The sequence below is a fragment of the Nyctereutes procyonoides genome, unplaced genomic scaffold (assembly GCF_905146905.1).
Source record: "Nyctereutes procyonoides isolate TBG_1078 unplaced genomic scaffold, NYPRO_anot_genome, whole genome shotgun sequence".
Taxonomy (NCBI): domain Eukaryota; kingdom Metazoa; phylum Chordata; class Mammalia; order Carnivora; family Canidae; genus Nyctereutes; species Nyctereutes procyonoides.
The window spans coordinates 44,681,274-44,701,960 of record NW_026575047.1 but is presented as its reverse complement, the minus strand read 5'-3'; the positions used below and the strand labels follow the sequence as shown (position 1 = coordinate 44,701,960).

Below are 20,687 nucleotides of genomic sequence, written 5' to 3'. Positions count from 1 at the left end.
AATGGTGTACTGGAATTAAATGACTTCTCTTGCGTTTGCTATGAATAAATAAATAAATAAACAAATAAGCATAGATCTGTGTGTGTATATATAAAGCATGTGTATATTAAGAATGTCTATGAGCACCTGGATGGCTCAGTGGTTGAGCATTTGCCTTTGGCTCAGGTTGTGATCCCGGGGTCCTGGGATCGAGTCTTGCATCAGGCTCCCCACAGGAAGCCTGCTTCTCCCTCTGCCTATGTTTCTGCCTCCCTCTCTGTGTGTCTCATGAATAAATAAATGAAATGTTTAAAAAAAGAAAGAATATCATCTATCTACCTATCTTTGTTTGAACTGAGTTATCTCCTAAGAATTTTCATCTGTCTAAAGGGAGCATTTGTCATTTTTGGCTACCCCGCATCTGGATGTCCTTATTTTGATGGGCTTCCCAGCATTGTGTATCTTGATGGAAGAGGATCCCACCTTTCAGTAGGAAGCTGTGGGATATACCCTCTCCAGCACCAGGAGCAGCTTGGACAATGAATGATATGTGGCTTAGGTAAATCAATCAGATGCTCCAGCCCAGGACTTTGAATTTCCAAGCAAGTGATACAATTCAAGGGCAGTTTAGAATTCACTTTTCCAGCAGTGGTAATGGCAGTGGCATCTATGGTCCAGTAGTTGTGCTGGAGCCGGCACAACATCTGCTGGACAGTGCCACTGATGAGTGGCTGGCTAACTGGATCCTTCCTGGAGTCTGATTTTGACTTTGGTGCTAGCAGCCCAGCCAGAATCACTCCTCTGCTTCCTACCCGTTGGAATGAGAGTTGCAGCTGATGCAGCATCTACTTCTTCCCTTGCTCCTCTCTTAAGAAACTTCCCTCTCCTTTAGTTTATCTCAGGGGGCTGCCCCAACCTCAGCTCCAAGGCAGGTCCAGTCCAGTGAGTGCACGGCATTCCCCTGGTGGCACTAACTCACGATGGACCAGTCAGACCTAGAGGAGGGTTTATATGGCATGGTGGAAGAAGGTGCTCTCTTTCTTCTTTCTTCTCTGCTCTATATGGACAAGAGGACATGCCCCCCTGATCACTGTTAGTGATCTTCAGGAGGCCACCTTCCTAGGGTTGAAACCAAAACTATGGTAACAGGGCAGAGCGATTGTTAGGTCCAGGGTCCTCGACATCATGTAGTTGCTGAATCAGCTAATCCTGGAGCATCCCTATCTGGGACTTCCTTTATGTGAGAAGAGATTTCCTTTTTGTTTAAATCAGTTCAAATTGAGTTTTCTGTTTTCCATAGCAGCAAGTATCCTAACTGATCTTGTTTTTTGTCCCCCCCAGAACTGAATCTCTAGGCTCAACCTTTCTCAAACAGTTTTTTAGTCTCAGAATGTTTTGGTTTCTTTTCTTTTTTTTTTTTTTTTTTTGTTTTGGTTTCTTTTTGATTTCCAGTCTTTTTTTTTTTTAATTTATTTATTTATGATAGGCACACAGTGAGAGAGAGGGGGGCAGAGACACAGGCAGAGGGAGAAGCAGGCTCCATGCACCGGGAGCCCGACGTGGGATTCGATCCCGGGTCTCCAGGATCGCGCCCTGGGCCAAAGGCAGGCGCCAAACCGCTGCGCCACCCAGGGATCCCTTGATTTCCAGTCTTAATCAAGATGAACGACCTCAAAGAGCTTTTGTGATGTAGGTTATACTTATTGATATTTACTGCATTAGAAATTAAAAATTTTTTTTGAAATTTATTTTATGTTAAGTAATCTCCACTCCCCACCATGGGGCTTGAACTAATGGCCCTGAGATCAAGAGTCATTTGCTCTATGAACTGAGTCAGCCAGGAAACTGCATTAGAACTTTAAAATTGAGAAAACTGGAGTGTCTGGGTGGCTCAGTTGGTTAAGCATCTGAATCTTGCCTTTGGCTTGGGTCATGGTGTCAGGGTCATGAGTTCGAGCCCTGTGCCTGGCTCTGCACTCAGCAGAGAGTCTGCTTGAGATTTTCTCCCTCTCCCTCTGTCCCATAAATAAATAAATCTTTTAAAAAATAAAATGGAGAAAACTTAAAAATACTTACTAATTCATTTAAAAACAAAACTACAAATACATTAACATGTTAACATCAATAACATTGTCATGAAAAATAACTGCTTTCTCAAAAAAAATTGAACAGTGGCATTCTTTTAACTTTATTCCTTGCAAATCTCTTTAATGTCTGTCATAAGAGAAGATAGATGAATTTTCATATCTACTTTTGCTTTCAATCTGTTATGATTTGTTGTTTTGGTTGAAGAATATGAAGAAAATCCAGCCTCACTCAGATACATGGTCAAAAAAGGGAGGAGAATTTTAATAGCCTTTTCAGAGAGTATGAACATTCTTCTTTGATACTACACCAAAACTTGCAACTAGAAGTTTCTTTTTTTGAGATAGAGAGGCAGGGAGTGAGAGAAAGAGAGAGAGCTAGTGAGCACAGGAGCAGTGGGGAGGCACAGAGGGAGAGAGAGAATCTTAAACAGTCTCCATGCTCAGCATGGAGACCAATGTGGGGCTGATCCCATGATCAAAACCTGAACCCAAGTTGAGTCAGATGCTTAACCAACTAGGCCACCGAGGTGCCCTGCAACTGGTAGTTTCTTAGAGATTAGTTGCAACATGAAATCTAAAACCATGACAATGAACTTCTGTGCTTTGTTTCATTGAAATCCATTTCTGTACCTCACACTGTGAATGGATCTGTTACCCACACACCATTTTTAGAACATTGCCCATTGGCCATTTAGAAAAGTTGGCTTGTTGATTTATGCAGATCTTCTAAATTTTTACATATTTCCTTATATAATATCTAAGTCAGAAAGCTAATCAGAAAAAGTCTTGAAAGATTGGGAAGCAGTCTAGCTCACTGCAAAAAGCATCCTAATTGACAAGTTTTCTAAGAATTCAAATTTTCACTTGAAGGTTTGAATTTTTTCATTGGCTACAATACTGTCAGTTGTCCTTGAAGTGACAGGCTCATCCTGTTCATTTTTGAGAAAATGCCTGCCAAAGACTAGGTCTGAAAGTTTGTCAAGCACTCTTTTGATTGGAAGTGGTATTCTGTGAAAAAACTGGCTGTTTGGTTTGCAACTCTAAGAACTGCACATGTACTTTTTCTTAAGACAATCATTATGCTTCAGTGTGCAGAAGTGATTTATTCATACTTTCCATTTAACCACATGTAGTATTAAAATGTTCTGTTCTCAGGGGTCAAGATTTAATAATTTAATGACTAAATCAAGGATATTCTAAAGTGAAACTGGCTTTTTTTTTTTTTAGCAATTGTGCAGGTTGTGAAGAATACAATTACTATGAGTATAGTTTGTCATGATACATGATAAGACACCATCAGTTTTAAGGTTTAAATTTTATTTTATTTTAATTTATTTTATTTTAGTTGACAGTGTTATAGTAGTGTCAGGTGTACAATATAGTGATTCAACACTTCCATACATCATCCAGTGCTCATCATGACACCTGCCCTCCTTAATCCCCATCACCTGTCTCACCCATCCCCCCTCCCCTCCCCTCTGGTAACCATCAGCTGGTTCTTTATAGTTAAGAGTCTGTTTCTTGAATTGTCTCTCTTTTCTTAACATTTCATTTACTTATTCATGAGAGACAGAGAGAGAGAGAGAGAGAGAGAGAGAGAGAGAGAGAGAGGCAGAGACATAGGCAGAGGGAGAAGCAGGCTCCATGCAGGGAGCCCAATATGGGACTTGATCCCTGGACTCCGGGATCACGCCCTGAGCCAAAGGCAGATGCTCAACTGCTGAGCCACCCCAGGCATCCCTGTCTCTCTTTTTCTTCCCTTCGCTTCTTTGTTTTGTTTCTTAAATTCCATATATGAGTGAAGTCATATGGTATTTGTCTTTCTTACCTGACTTACTTTTCTTAGCGTAATATACTTTAGCTCCATCCATGTCCTTGAGATTGGCAAGATTTCATCCTTTATGGAAAAATACTATTCCATTGTGTATCAATCAATCTATCTGTCTATCTCACATCTTCTTTATCCATTCATCAATCAGTGGACACTTGGACTGCTTCCATATCTTGGCTATGGTAGATAAGGCTGCTATAAACATTGGGGGGGCATGTATCCCTTTGAATTAGTGTTTTTGTATTCTTTGAGTAAATACCTAATAGTGTGACTGCTGGATTGTAAGGTAGTTCTATTTTTAACTTTTTGAGGAGCTTCCACACAGGCTGCACCAGTTTACATTCCCACCAACAGTGCATAAAGGTTGCTTTTTAAAAAAAAAAAAAAGATTTTATTCATTTATTTATGAGAGACACACACAGAGAGAGGCAGAGACATAGGCAGAGGGAGAAGAAGGCGGGGAGCCTGACATGGGACTCGATCCAGGACCCCAGGATCATGACCTGAGCCAAAGGCAGATGCTCAACCACTGAGCCACCCAGGTGCATGACAGTTCTTTTTTTCTCCACATCCTTACCAACACCTGTCATGTCTTGTAAGTTGTTGATTTTAGCCATTCTGACAGGTGTGAGGTGATATCTTATTGTAGTTTTGATTTGCATTTCCCTGATAAGTGATGATGAGCATCTTTTCATGTGTCCATTGGCCATCTGGATGTCCTCTTTGGAGAAATAAGACACCACCAGTTTTCATCATCATTGCTTTTGCACCATTAGTGCAAATGTTAACTCCATGAAAAACTCAAATAACATTTTACTATCATAATGGCATTAGTTTTCACTTAGAAAATTCCTTGGAAGCGTCTCAGAGACCCCAGGAGTCCACAGACCACACTTTTAGAACTTCTACTATAGGTTACAGTTGATTCTAGAAGCAACACAATATGCTGCCAATTAACTCCCTTTTTCTGAAATCAACCAGAGTTGGTTTCTGTTTGATGTCACCAGTGTTCCAAGTTAAAAATGTCACTGTTTATGGATGGTTGAATCTAAATGTTTAAGGAGCTCTAATTTAGGGCAATTTATAAATGTGTCCTTTGTTATAATGATTTGCACAGCAAATAATTAGGAAGGATGAAAGATTCTAAAGTTTAATTTTACTAAAAAAATCTAACATTTATGCTTTTTACAGTATTGGTGTTAAATCAATGTTAAATAATCAAATAAGTCTACATAGGTCCAGGAATTGTGGCAAAATAAGGATAAGGGTACTAATATTTTTCACCTTTCTAATGAGTGCTTCAAATGATCTTATTGAGCTAAGTATTATTGTCCTTATTTTAGACATTAATAAGAACTTAGATTTGCTGGTTAAGTACCTTGGCCAAGGCCACTTATGGTCAAACCTCTCACCCTGGCTGAGAGATTCTAAAGCCCAGGACCTCTTTGCTCTACTACATAGGAATTTCTGATAAGGACACAAATATGAGCCCATGACATAGGCGGTTTATGCCTTTGAAGGTGGTGTTGCAAAGTCATGGGCGTCAGAGATAGTACTTTAAGGAACTTCTTTTATAAATTCTCTCATGGTGATACGATAATGCTGGCTTTCTACCAAAGCAACATTTCTGACATACCATAAAGTTGTATTTTAGAGTTGGGAGAGATTCTGTCCAAATTTATCACCACTGGCGCATGCCCGAATACTCAACACACATTTCAAATAGCATTCCCTGGGTGCTAACCCGATTATTGCTCATTCCACTAAATCAAAATGAATCACATACAGTGGCAAGCATCTTCTTGGATGGCCCAAATAATCCCTGCTTCCTGATATTCACACCCTTGTGTCATCCCTTCCCCTGTGACCGTGGACAAGAGCTGTAACTTGCCCCCAAGCAACAGAATATAGCAAAGGTGTTGGAATGTCACTTCTATGATAAGTGTCATAAGATATTGACTTCTTCCTTGCTAGCAGACTCTTGGCTTGCATATTTGTACGTTTTAATGAAGCAGCCTGCCACATAGGAAAGCCCCATGTGGTAAGGAACAGAGGGCAGCCTCTTGCCATCAATCAGGGAAGAGCTGAGGCTGTCAGTCCAACAGCCTGGGAAGAGTCGAATCTGGCCAACAGCCACTGATTGAGCTTCAAAGCAGCTCCTTTATTCCCAGTGGAACCTTTGGACAAGACCCCAGCACCTGCTAGGACCAGAGTACACCCATGCGAGAGATCCTAAAACAGAGAACTCAGCTATGTCCAGATTCCTGGCCCACACAAACTGTGAGATAATATATTGTGTGTTTTAAGCCTCAGAGTTTTGGGGTAACTTGTTAGGCAGCAGCAGGTAACTGATACACATTAGTAGCTTTATTTATCTGTGTCTTTCTCTAGCAGGATCAGGAGAGAGCTGTTTGAAGTTAGTTCTTTTCAAAGTCTTTACCTGTTCGGCCACCACTACAAAGTATCCTGTCAGGATCCATCTTCAAGGTCAAAGGTGGAAGGTTCTCAGCCTAGTTGCTAATGCTCTAGGAAAGCCCTCTGTGCCCTCCATCAGTACCCACATAGGAACCCTCCGCCACTGTCTTTCTCCACTTAAGCATCATTTAGCTTAAGATGGAAGCAAGTGAATTAGTCCTTGAGTCCTTAAAACTTCAGCCTGGGATGGAGATTATTCATGCCCCCAACTGCTGTCCCGCAGCAAAAGTATGAAGGCAGAAATGCACCTCCCAAGCCATTTCATAAGTAGAGGTGCAACATGTCTGAAAATTGACAAGAAACTCTTTTGAGGGAAAGAAGGAAAATGGGGAGATGCTAAAATAAAATGCAACGCATAGACATGGGGCAACCCCCTCCCTCGGGAGGCTTGTTTCGTCGTCTGTAAGCGGGGTTTTACCTCCAGGTCCCATGGACTTCGGTTCTCAGTCCGCCACAATCTAGGTTGCTGTGATCAACGATTAAACGAGAATGAAGAAATACCTGTTTCCTAAAGGGGTTTTAGGCTGCAATGAAAGAAAGAAGAGGTACACCCCGCAGCACAGCGCTCGCACGATAGCGAGCCCGACCGCGGTTTGCTGCCCGGCAGGGGTCCCAGGGCCCGGGGCGGCGCAGCGGGGAGGGCTGGGGCCCCGGGGGAGCGGGCGCAGCGCGCACCCGGGCCCGGTGGCCTGCCCCGCCCACGTGGGGCCGCGGCCCGTCGAATGACTCGGTGCAACGTGGTGGCGGCGGCGGCGGCGGCGGCGGCTCCGGCGGCGGCGGCTCGGGTTCTTCCGGGCGCCGCAGCTTCCTGCCGAGCACCGCGCACCGCGCAGCCGCCTCCGCCGCGGAAGCCCCGGGTGCAGGCCTCGGCGCGGGGGGCCCCGGGCTGAGCCGCGCGCGCACCCCCGCGGGGCCCCGGCCGCCGACCGCACGATGCGCGCCGCGCCGCCCCCGCCGCTGCTGCTGCTGCTGCTCGCGCTCCTGGCCGCGCCCGCCGCCCGCGCCCGCGCCCGCGCCCGCAGTGCCGAGTCCGCCCCGGCGCCGCAGCCCCGACCCGAGCGCCCGCCGCGGCCGCCGGCCGGCCCGGGGCCCGGGAACGCCACCCGCACGGGGTATGCGGCGCCGGCGGGCGGCGGCGGCGGCGGCGGCGGCGGCGGCGGCGGCGGCTCCAACAGCAGCGGCGACGCCCTGGTGACCCGCCTGTCCAGCCTGCTCCGCGACCTGCCCACCCTGAAGGCGGCCGTGATCGTGGCGTGCGCCTTCACCGCGCTGCTCATCGCCTGCCTGCTGCTCCGCGTCTTCAGGTGGGTCTGCCGCGCGCGCCCTGCCCCGCCCCGCCCCGGCCCGGCCCGGCCGCCTGCCCCGCGCGCCCGCCGTCCCCGCGCGCCCGCCGCACCTGCGCGCCCCGAGGCTCCTGGCCCGCGGGACCGCGGCGCCTGGTTTCGCCCCCTTAGCGACGGCTCTCGTGAACCCTGGATCCTGTGAGCTCTGCCGATCCTTGGTGCTGACAGTAGCGCCGCCAGTTCTGACAACGAAGCATTCATATTTACACGGAATTTATTTTTATACCCATTTGACAGATGGAGGAAAAAAAAAAAAAAAGCCCGGGAGAGGAGGGGTGGTTTATGCAAGCAGACTTAGCGGTGGTGGTAGAATTTGACCCAGGTCCGTGTGCCTTTAACTTACCCACCTTACTATTGTTCCCTCCCTTGCCTCTGAGGCCCCTCAAGGCCCCAGCTGCCTTCTCCCTCTCCCTTCGCTCTGCTACCAAAAAAAGCAGTGTCTGGCGCCCGGTGATGTGCCCAGGACGGACCTGTGTTGGAAGTGCGCTCGGCGCTGGGGATTCCAGCTGGACTCCAGGATGCTTGGTGACCCTGGGTGGTCCCAGCGACTTTCTGTTGGTGGGGGATACCGATGGAGAGGCTCTCCGTGCTCCTGCCTGAGAGCTTGCCCCCCTCGAGACTCACAAGGGCGTGAGGGGTCTTGGAGAGGCTTTTGTGGGTCGCTCAAGTTCAGGGAGAAAGTGTCTGGGCAATGAGGAAGGAGGACCTGGGTTCCTGGAGTAGAGGCAGAGCTACCTGGGATGTCAGGAGGGCGTCCCAGAATGCCTGGGAGATCCTGTTTTTGCAGGAAATGAACCAAATGTATCCTGTTGCTTAGGCGGTGCTGCTGGGAAGTCTGGGTGTGTGTGTCTGTTATTCACTGCCCACCGCCCCATTCCGAGTGGACACAGCGTCCTTTGCTGTTTGATCAGCTGTTGGAGGTTTGGGGCCAGGGGCTGGCTCTCCCCGGGGGAACATTTTCAGCATAGCAGTGGAAACCAGACCTGGAAAGGCAGGGTCTGGAATTATCTGTGGAGGTTTTGCTGTTGCCATGTGATTCCGAGTCAAGGTGTTTCCTTGTGGGTCTGTAGGATTAAATGTCAGAGGTCCTGAGAAAATGGGGAAGGGGGTGCTGTGTTTCCACACCCATCCCCCCATCCCCTGCCCTGGCACAGCTCACATTCCTCACTGTGTTGGCCTCCTCTATGTGCTTTGGGCATTGAATTGCTGCCCCCCTCCTTTGCCCCATCCTTTCCACTGCCCTCACTCCTCTACTTAAAAATTTCAGTAGCTCCGGGTGTAGCTATCACCTGGGTGTGGCATTCAGGGCTCTTACAAACCCGCCCCAGCCCATCTGGCAGCCATCAGCCAGCCCTTCTCAGCCTCCTTGCTGCCACTTGCTTATTTCCTTATGCTCCATGGCGTAAGCCTGTGCTTTCCCACTCCCGGGTCAGTTTCTGTTGCATATCTGCCATGAGGGCACCAAGGCCCAGCTCCCATGCTCCTTCCTCTATGTGGTTTTTGGGACGTCCGAGTGAGGCCCTTGTTTCCTTTTCTGGCCTGCCCCAGCCCTAGCCTTGCGCATCTTCTGCACAACCCTTCTCACGCTGTGCTGGGTGGCTGGGTTTAGTGCCAAGCTCCCATGCTCAGCAGACAGCCCTGGGGGACACGGGTGTCCTGTCCTCCTCGTGTCTCGGTGCCTGATGCTGGCCTGGCATTCAGTGGAGGCACCTTTACTGATTCCGGATTGTTCAGTTGGAGGTGAGCTTTGATGCCCGGAGCAGCTCTGAGCATGGAGGTTTGAAACATTTAGCTCAAAATAGGCCTCCCAGCGTATAAGGCAGTGTGCTTTTTAAGAAGGTATTTGAACTATTTTGCCAGTCTGCTCCTTATTACCCAGGGGTGGAGGAGAAAAGCAAGCAGCATGTGGCCAGATGTGAGTTGCGTGTTTGAGGGGGGCAGGGGGAGCTGATACTCAGCCCTCGTTGACTTGTTGGCACAGTGTTGGGAAGAGGTTCTGATTTCACAGAAGCTGGTTATGTACATGATCTACCTCTTCCAGGGAAGATGCTGTTGTTGGGGTGAGTGTGCAGGTGGACCGCTGCCACTCTAGTTTCTGATGCAGACAGGAACTCCCAGCATTTTACAGCTGGGAGGGGCCTCAATGATACACATTGAGCAGAGTTAGTTACCCACCCACTAGTTTAGAGAATCTTCTAGAACGTGCCATAAATCTGTGGCTGAGGCAGGGCCCATGCCCCATCTTGCTGTTGGTCTGTACTGTGGCCTTTCCTCTTCCATGGTCCTCAGCAGGGTCAGTTCATCAGGACTCCGGACCACCTGCTGCCCTGGCTGGGTGTCCTGCTTTCCTTTAGTCACTGAGTCCTGGCCATTCCACCCTTGGTGTAACCGGGAGGCTTTCTGGCCTGTGCTCACATCTCTCCCCCTATGGTAGTGCCCCCACCTGCCAGCATTTCGGCCTGGCTTGTCTCCCCACTTCTTGTGTCCAAGTCATAGCAAGAGCCTTCATGTACACTGCTGTTCTTGCTGCCAACCCTGTCCCTGCCCATCCTCCATCCCTGGTCTCATCCTTCCTCTGCCCATCTGCACTCCCAAGCACAGCTCCTTAGTCTACGGACGATGCTGGCTTTTCATCAACAGGGCCCTGCCTTGCTCTCGAGCCCCCTAAGTCGGCTCTGCCTGCAGCTCCAGCCCTGCTGGGCTTCCAGAGGCACTCCAGTGGTATCCCGTGGCCCGGGACCTGCATGTCTTGCCCCACTCTGACCCTCTGCCACCATGACTACAGGGCCAGCTCATTGCCCTTCTCTGTTCCCTCTGAAAAGCTTCCACAAAACAAAACAAAACAAAACAAAACAAAACAAAACAAAACAAAACAAGAAAAGCTTCCACAGCCAGGGCTCCAGTGCTCCCAGAGCATACTGGAGTTTTGAAGTTCCCACGTGTAGTTGTAACAGCCACTGAACATGTGTCCTTCTGCTTTCCAGCCTGGGGGCTCCCAAGAGCAGAGCTGGACCTTGATCATTTTGTGTCTCTCTAACGCCAGGTAGCCTCCAAGCACATGCTGGCATCTAATGAAGATATTTTTAGCAAATGAATGTTGAACTCGTAAGTAATTTATGTTACCGATACTCCTCAGAAAGTCCTCTGTGACCAGATGCATGGCTGATGCCGGAAGCCTGCGAGGTAGGAATTTGCTTGGATGGTGACCCTCCATTTCCTTAGCAACGCAGACCAGGGAGGAAGAGTATAGTCAGGTTACTGCTTATAAAGCAGCAACCCAAGCCCATTTGTCTTTTCCCTGAAGGAGCTACCTTGCCAGACAACAGAAACAATGTGGATCCAAGGAAACTATTAAAATTGAAAGCACAGAATATATGTAATAATGAAAAAGATATATACGTTTTAAAAAAGATTTTATTTATTTACTCATGAGAGACACACAGAGGCAGAGACATAGGCAAAGGGAGAAGCAGGCTCCATGCGGGGAACCTGATGTGGGACTTGATCCCAGGACCCCGGGATCACACCCTGAGCCAAAGGCAGATGCTCAACCACTGAGCCACCCAGGTGCCCCAAGATGTATACTTCTTAATGGAGCAGTTCCATCCCCCAGGTACACATGTTTTTCATGTACTATATCTTTCTTCCAATTTTATTATTTAGGAGAGGAAGCAAAGATGCATGGCTAGTGAAGTTCAGAGAAGTTCTGTTTGGTAGTGAAAATATTTCGATAACCTAAGTATCTAATAATTGGGTCTTGGTTAAATAATTTATGGAAAGTACGCAATACTGTACAGCTCTTAAATATGGTGACTATGGGGGTGCCTGGGTGGCTCAGTCAGTTGGGTGTCTGACTTGATCTCAGCTCAGTTCTTGATCTCAGGGTCATGAGTTCAAGCCCCGTGTTGGGCTTCGTCCTGGGCATGGCACCTACTTAAAAGAAATGACATTGATCTGATACTATATATTATCAAGTGGAATGGGTTACAAAGCAGCATATTTAGGGCAGCCCGGGTGGCTCAGCGATTTAGCGCCACCTCCAGCCCAGGATGTGATCTTGGAGCCCCGGGATCGAGTCCGCATCGGGCTCCCTGCATGGAGCCTGCTTCTCCCTCTGCCTGTGTCTCTGCCTCTTTCTCTATGCCTTTCATGAATAAAATCTAAGATTTAAAAACAAACAACAAAAACCCAAAGTAGCATATTTAGTATGATTTCATTTAAATAATAAACATATGATGAATATGCAAAGAAATTCATGTGTGCATGCACATTTGTGGATGTGGGTAATTATTATTTTTCAGGTCATGTTTTTACATGATCTGAATTTCTGTACAATGGGCATATGTTCATTACTGCTCTCCCTGTCTGTACTGTTGGCTCCTGGCTGTGTCTTTGGATGTGCCTTCCTGAGGACCTGTATGAAAGAGTCTGGGTTATACATCACAAGTGAATTTTTGGGTCTCAGGGCTGCTCATCCTTGATTTTCTTGAGCCTGTACCAGTCCACCCTCCCTCCTGCAGTGCCCGAGGGTTCTCCCGTCAGAGATGGGAGATGCTTAGTACCATCTGACTTTCTCATTGTTCCAGTTAGGTAGGTGTAATTTGGTCCCATGTTGGTTTGCTTGGCATTTTCTCATTTTTTACTGAGATTGAGCAGCGCCCTCTTTCCTGTACTTATTAATCAAGCACATCTCTCCATCTGCAGAATCCTTGACACCTTTTCCTGTATCTGAATAATTAAGGAATACTGTTTTAAGGCTGGTGGCAAAATGGAAGGAGAGAAAGGCAGTTTGTATGCAGGGTACCCTCTGTGTGTGTGTGTGTGCGTATGCATGTGTTCACGTGCCCCTCTCACCCATGTCTTTGCACGCGGTTCTGCACAGCTGGCAATGGGGCTGCCCCCCCCAGGTCTGTTACCTGATATGTTTCTCTGAGAGCTAGAAGGAAATCAACAAGGAGGCTGTGTCTAGGAAGTAGAAAACTGCAATTCCTCTCATTTTTTGATGTTTAGAAATATCCAGTGGATTGTGTGGAGTTGGGGATGCTACAATGTAGCCAGGATTGTGCCCCAGGTGCTTTCTCTCTTTCTTTTTTTTTTTTTTTAAAAGATGTTATGTATTTATTCATGAGAGACACAGAGAGAGGCAGAGACACAGGCAGAGGGAGAAGCAGGCTCCCCACAAGAGCCCAATGTGGGACTCGATCCAGGACCCTGGGATCATGCCCTGAGCCAAAGGCAGATGCTCAACCACTGAGCCACCCAGGTGCCCCTCTCTACCTGCTCTCTGGGGTCCAGCTTTACCCTTCGAGATCTGGAAGGAGTCTGACTTGACTCTCTAGTACCTTACGAACAGAACAGGGCAGAGACAAGGCAGGGAAACCATTACCTCCACCACGACTTTCCTTTTCCATCCTGGCAAGCCTCTGAGCTCTGCTGCCCAGGCCACATTTCTCCCAGATCTCTGCTGGCTGCTTTCCCAGCCACTTCTTAATTTCAAAAGCTTTGTAAAATCCTCTTATGTGGAAGGAGGGTTTTGGTGCTTCCTGGGGAATGGGCGGGCAGTTGAATCCTAGGTGGTCTGACACTGCCTGGCTGTCGCACTTGCATTGGTGGCAGGTGTGCACCGCCATGTCCTGAAGGTGTTGGGACTGCAGAAGCTCATTTACTTTCCTATGCCAGCACTTTGGAAAGGAATAGAGACTTTCCTGCTTATCCCAGATTCTCCCAATTTCCCATCATCTGTGTATTTACACTTATAATAAGAACAAATGTTATTGAGAGAAAACATAACAGCTTCATACTTTTTGGGATTTGGGGAGACTTAACCATTCTGACATGTTTTTAGTTATGGCTTGTTAATATGAGAATATTATTTTATTTTTTTAGAAGATTTTATTTTATTCATGAGAGACATAGGCAGAAGGAGAAGCAGGCTCCCCATGGGGATCCTGATGTGGGACTTGATCCCAGGACCCTGGGATCACAACCTGAGCCAAAGGCAGATGCTCAACCACTGAGCCACCTAGGCGTCCCGAGAATATTATTTTAATAAACCAGAGCTTGAAGGGGAGTGTGGTTAGCAAGCGAAGTCACTTTTTATGAGTTCAAGAGAGATTCGGGAGCTTGTGTAGTGTCAGGTTATTTTTTGATGATGTGACCAAGGTTTTGAATTGAGGGAAAAGCTATAGAAGTGAAACCTATTTATCCTGATTTGATTTTAATTTTTAGTGCGTTTTCTGCTTGATTGCTTTTCTCATTTCATTGAGATAAGATGGACCTAGTGCTCTATAAGTTGATGGTGGACTGCCTAGTGGTTTGACTTACATTTATTGTGAAAGGATTAGCACGATAAGTTTAGTGAACATCTGTCACCTCACAGAGGTACTAAACAAACAAAAACATTTATTTTTCTTTATGATAAGAACTTTGGTGATCTACTCGTTTACCAGCTCTTGGGTACAAAGTACAACATCATGTTTACATTACACCCCTGGGACTTACTGTCTTATAACTGGAAGTTTATACTTTTTGGCTGCTTTCATCCAATTTCCCTCCCACATTTAATTTTATATACCACAGAGAAGAAAGAACATTAAATAAATCTAAGACAGCAGAAATACAGATTAAAAAAAGAGTGTAGAGTGGTCCTTTGATTCTGTTTTCCACCAAGTTAAAAAAACAAAGTCATAGCACACAGAGGTTCCTTCAAATTGTTCTCAACCAGGGAGGACTTTTGCCCTCCTGGGGTCACTTGGCAAATGTCTGCAGATATTTTTGATCATCATGACTTGTGATGAGGGATGCTATTGGCATCTAGTATTTAGAACCCAGGGGCTGATGCAGAACATCGTGCAGTGCACAGGACAACACCTTAACAAAGAACAGTTCAGCCTGAGATGTCAGTAGTGCCAGTGCTCCCTGAGAGTCCGGGCTGCAGGCTGTTGGTTGTCTGACGTGAGCAGTTTACTGAGCCTTTCACGGGCTAGCTCTAATTGCAGTACATGCCTCTGAGGCCTATCGGGATTATTTAGAATGACATGGAGTCAACCAAGCCCCTGGCTCCCCGTTAAACAGCTAAGTGTCCTATTATATTTAAAAATACGGACCTGAAAACAGATATAATTTATACCAGACCTTTTGGTCTTGCTTCTGCCTGTAAATGAGGATACGGCCATATGGCCAAAGTTGTCAGGCAGGTGCATCTGCCTCTGGGCCTCTTTCAAATGTAATTGGTGACTCTTTAACCTGCGTGAGCCTCCCTGGACACGGCGGACCCTGGGTGGAGGAGGTACCTCCTGACTACCCTTATAAATGCGCCTGTGAGGATCTGGCACCTGTCACCTCTTTCTTCTATCAGATTGGAAAGGGAGAAAAAAATCCCTCTTTAATTTAACCCTGAGCCCTCTGCCTTATATGGCTTCTTTACCCATAAACTCTCATGCCCATGAATGCGTTGGTTTCAGGGGGCTTTGCAAACGCAGATCCTTCTTGGCACACGAGGCACCCCTAGGGTGGAACTCTCCCTGTTAGCGTCTACATAGCACACTCCTGGGTTTAAGGAGAGAAAGCTTCAGGGGTTGTGCTGGTATTTTCGTCTTATGGCTGATGCTTTAGTTCTTATTCTTTGCAGAGGGAATTTCTGGGACCATGAATTTAGAATCATGTTGTCATGGTTTCACTTAAAAAAAAAAATCTGTGCTTAATCTAAGGGTGATCTGCCAGGAACCTGGACTTGGTATTTATTTTCCCCTGGGTGGGGCGAGGGTTAGGGAGAGGAAATCCATGCCCACTGGCAAGTGTGGAGCAGAGAGAGGCTGTAGCACACAGAGTTCTCCTGACCTCCCTCCTTCCACTCCATTTGTACAGATGAAGAAACTGAGGCCCTGGAGGGGGAAGGGTTTGTTGAGGTCATCCAGTGAGTTTGTAGGAAAAGCAGAACTAAGGCACAGGTGTTCTGATGCTCAGCTTGGTCCTTTCTGGGCCTCTAAGCTGCGGTGGGTTGGGTTTTGGTCTGGTACAGCTGGGTCTCTCCACCAAGGACCCAGGAGAAAACGTGGCTGAATGGATGGAGCTTTCTTTTCACTGTGAGCATAGGGGGCACATGCTATGGGGAATACCCCAGAGGCTAAGGAGCTTCCAGTTCAATCTGGGAGGTGGGATAATGCTCTTGGATGATTCTACTGGGTAGGTAAGAAGGACTCCAATTCAATTGGGGAAGGATGTATCAAAAGTATTATTTGCAAACAAAAGTATAAATTGCAAAAGGATGGCCTCAGGTGCTTTGACTGGGGACAGGATGGTCTGGGAAGGAAAATGCGGGAGGAGGAGGATTAGGCTTGGTGCAGGGATAGGATGAGGAAGTTCTTCCAGGACCAGATGGCCAAGCAGGATTTGCCATGGGGAGGGTTGAGGGAAGTGATTGCTTGGAAACGGTGATTATGTGGGACACCTGGATGGCTCAGTGGTTGAGCGTCTGCCTTTGGCTTGGGTCGTGATCCTGGGGTCCTGGGATTGAGTTCCGCACTCGAGGAGCCTGCTTCTCCCTCTGCCTATGGCTCTGCCTCTCTCTCTCTCTCTCTCTGTCTCTCAAGAATAAAGTCTTTAGTATATGTGCTGCCAAAATGATCACTAAATAAAATCCTTAAAAAAGGAAATGGTGATAATGTTAATAATAGTAGCAGCTGATCCTTATTAAGCCCTTACTGTATAGCAGGCTATGTACTAAATGTTTTCTCTGCATTTCCTCATTCCTATGATCAGTGTGCTGCTGGAGCCTCCTCAATTTACAGATAAGTAAATCGAGGCACAGAGGATGGAGTCTTGCTCAAGGCCATGCAGCTGGGGAAGGGCCGGGGTCTGACTTTGGAGCCAGCGGTCCCCGCCCTTTCCTTTCGCAGTGGATTTTGATTTTGGAAGATGCAGATTCTAGTTGCAGGATAGGGGGACTTGTATTGGGTCAGAGGAGCAGATGGAGTAATCCAAGTGCTGCTTTTAATACTGCCAACCCTGCTAGGGGTTTCATAAGTATTTGCTGAGTGAGTGAGTGAATCAAGATGTGGCTTATAGTGGGGACTCAGGATGGCCACGGAGATAGGTAGAAGGTGCCGGAAGGACAGGTGGGGAGGACTGGACGCCTGAGTGGATGAAGAGAAAGAGGGAGAGGGGAGCGTCAGGGAGTCCCCTGGAGGGCCTGGAGGAGGGGCTGGGGTGAAGGGAGTGGTCAGATAGGGCAGAAGGGGAAGCAGAGGATGGTGTGCTGTGGAACTGCTCACAGAAATGCCAGCTACACATCCGGACATCTGGGCCTGGGGTGAGGAGGTTGGGAACTTCTGTGAGAAGTGACTGTCCCTGAAGTGGGGGTGGTGGCGGTGAGGAGTGACATTCCCATGCCTCCTCTACCATGTGACAGGGACAAGTGGATGCAGAAAGGGTTGCTCATGACATATGTCCCAAAGCATAGTGACCTCAGAGTTTCCAAGCTGTGGTTGGGTCTGCGGGGTCCAAAAGTGTCCCTCTTGGCCATCTTGCCACTGCCCTTGAACCAAGGGAGCCGCTTCTAGAGGGCACGTGTTGCATGCCTTGCTTCCCTCACCTGGCACCTCATACAAAAACTAGGAGGACCCAGCCCTTTGCAAACACACCTGGGAGCCGGAGAAACAGGTCTTGGTGTATTTGTTGTAGTCATGTTGCATGTGACTCCTCAAACAGGTTTAAATCCGGGGAGTGCTTATTTTGTCTTGAAAGAATGAAAGTTGATGTGTCCCTCAGGTATTGACAGAGGGAAAGAGAAACAAGTGTGGGGAGCAGATGGAGGCCAGAAGCTGTAGCGTTGTTACTGGAGAAAAGCCCTAAGGCTTGTGATTGAGCTCTTTGGGGTTTCGTGGTCCATGTTGTATGATCTGTGCTTATAGGAACTGTAAGCGCGCCCAGGGCACAATGTGCATTGTGTGCTGGATGCCAGTGTCAGGCTCAGTCAGAAATGGCACCTCTCTGTTAACCCCAAGGGGATGGTGCCCAAAGGGGAGGGAAGCAGATGGGTTGTATAAATGACTGGTCCCCTTAATCAAATGAACTGCTGGTGAGCAAGTACGAGGAAGACCTCTGGTGAACAGGTGTATCATTCCATCTTGCTGGGCTCATGATCTTTATTTGAGTTGTTCAATATCACCCATGCTTGGCGTCTGTGACTATGGCCAGGAAAGAGTCAGGGGTTGCAAACTCATGGTCCCCAGATGAGTTCTTTTTGTTTTGATGTGCACAGTGTTTTTTTTTTTTTTTTTTTATTTATTTATTTATTTATTTATTTATTTATTTATTTATTTATTTATTTATTTACGATAGTCATACAGAGAGAGAGAGAGAGAGAGAGAGAGAGGCAGAGACACAGGCAGAGGGAGAAGCAGGCTCCATGCACCGGGAGCCCGACGTGGGATTCAATCCTGGGTCTCCAGGATTGCGCCCTGGGCCAAAGGCAGGCGCCAAACCGCTGCGCCACCCAGGGATCCCGTGCACAGTGTTTTTAACAACTGAGATGGTTCAGAAGTCTTTGCATAAAATCTAGGTCTGCTTCTCTGGTCAGATCAGAATATCTAGAAACACAGGGCCTGTGTTCCATGTGACAGTAATGGGGGGCATCTGTCTCGGCCGGGCTCTTGAGCACCGTTCCTTGTGTCTTTGGCTCTGAGACAGAGGATTGGTTGTCCTGTTTGTTCAAATGTTTGTGTCACACCAGATCTGCTTCCTGGGTTTCCTGTGCCTGTGGGGCTCTGGGGCACTTGAGGGTTTTTTTTTTTTTTTGATGTGGTGCTTTGAGGCATTGTGCTCACCTGGGATCTGGGTGCTGGAATGGAGGAGCCCCGGCATGGTGGGGAGGGCGCAGTGCTGGCACAGGGGTAAGGTGTGGAGGTGCTTCTGACCATGTCTGGGTGGTTCTCACTGTGTTCCGGATGGTTTGACCAGAACCGTCCTAGGGCAGGGTCCCTGGTGACCTTGAAGCTCATGCTGCAACTGGAGGAAAAGCTGTGTCTCCTGTAACTGAACAGCAGTCTCCAGATGCCCATCTGGAGCAGGACGAGACAAGGTTCATATTGCACTGGGTTCACCGCATTCAGTGGCTGGCTTAAACTACTTTATTTTTTAAAGATTTTATTTATTTATTCATGAGAGACACACACACACAGAGAGGCAGAGACACAGGCAGAGGGAGATGCAGGCTCCATGCAGGGAGCCCAATGTAGGACTCAATCCCAGGTCTCCAGGATCACGCCCTGGGCCGAAGGCGGTGCTAAACCACTGAGCCACCCGGGCTGCCCTCGCTGAAACTACTTTAAAAAGAAGGTGTGGGGTGGAGCACAGAGGCCCCCCCCCCAAGGCAGGGTGGGAAGGAAGGTTGGACTTGGGAATTGTATCCTGACTACCTGCCGTGGTGGGAGGCAGTGGTGGCCTCACCGCTGGAGCTTGGAGTCACCCCTACTGATTGCCCATTCTCCAGGGACCCCGTTGTCATCCCTGCCTCTCCTGGCACTTGCTTCCCTGCAGGGAAGCTGCAAGGTGGTTTTAGAATTGGGTTCTTTCTTTCTTCAAGTTTCCTTCGTCTTCTAGGGAAGGCTCAGTTACGTCTTAGGCTCTGGGGCCGCAGGTGCGGGGTAGAGATCAGAGTGAAAAATGGGAAAAGCCTCTGACCCCAGAGCAGAAGCCCCACCAGGCATGAAGGCTGCGTGGCCGCTCAGCCAACCACCAGCAGCTGCTTGATCTGGCCTCCCCCTCATTTTGTTCTCATTTTCTTTATTAATTTTTCTAAATGTCAAAGGGGACATATGTCCTCTGTGACAAGTAGTGTGGTTTTGGCCACAGACTGGTCCTTGAGCCAAAGGACCACTTAAAACAAATTGGCACAAAATCAGCCAGGGTGGAGGGAAGGTGTGGCTGTTGGGTTTGACTCCTAAAGTCATGGGATGTGCAGAGGTGACCTGCAGCCTCTGGGCTGAGCAGAGGGGCCTGGGCCAGCTCCAGGGAAGAGCAGGCCTGACTCATGGCTGCTGCATTGAAAAACATTATCTTCGGGACACCTGGGGGGCTCAGTCGGTTAAGTATCTGCCTTCAGTTCGGGTCATGAACCCAGGGTCGTGCATTGGGCTCCCTGCATTGGGCTCGCTGCTCAGTGGGGAATCTCCTTCTCCCCATCCCTCTGCCTGCTGCTCCCCTGTTCCTGCTGTCTCTTTCTCTGTCAAATAAATAAATAAAATCTAAAAAAAAAATGTTATACCATTAGTGACTTCAAATTTTTACTTCCCTGTTTGTTCATTTTAAAAATAGGTCGTATATTCACATGGTTCAAAATTCCTGAGAAGCCAGAGAATATAATTTGAATAATCTTCTCACCTCTTATTCCCTCAGCCACCATGCCTCCTTCCCTGGATGCTATCAGTTTCCTGTGAATCTTTCCAGAGGTTTAAAGTGTAGAAATGAATGTAACGTGTGTACATACTCATATAAATATATATGTACCTTTCCCTATTTTAATTTATTTAATTAATTATTTATTCACTTATTTTTTTTAAAGATTTATTATTTATTTTTTCATAAGACACACACACACACACAAAGAGAGAGAGAGAGAGTCAGAGACACAGGCAGAGGGAGAAGCAGGCTCCCCACAGAGAGCCTGATGTGGGATTTGATCCAGGGATCTGGGATCATGCCCTGAGCCAAGGCAGACACTCAACCACTGAGCCACCAGGCATCCCCTTTCCCTATTTTTAATAATAGCGTTATGAGATATAATTCCCATATCATACAGTTTACCCATTTAGAGGGTCCGAGTCATGGTTTTTAGTGTATGCACAGTCACCATCACCTCAGTGGATTTTAGAGGGTTTTCATCACCTCAGAAAAAAGCTCTAAGGCCATGAGCAGAACCCCCATTTACCTCCCAACCCCCAGGCTTGGGTAAACATGCAATTAGGATTGGTT

General features: G+C 47.7%; 1 protein-coding gene across 1 annotated transcript in view; it reads left to right on the top strand.

Moving 5' to 3' along the window:
• Positions 1-7,305: 7,305 nt before the first annotated feature.
• Positions 7,306-20,687, top strand: part of FAM174B (family with sequence similarity 174 member B) — a 43,507-nt gene continuing 30,125 nt past the window's right edge. Inside the window, exon 1 of the mRNA XM_055326503.1 lies at positions 7,306-7,676. Within this exon, the coding sequence (XP_055182478.1) occupies positions 7,306-7,676 (371 nt within the window). The remainder of the gene's footprint in view (positions 7,677-20,687) is intronic.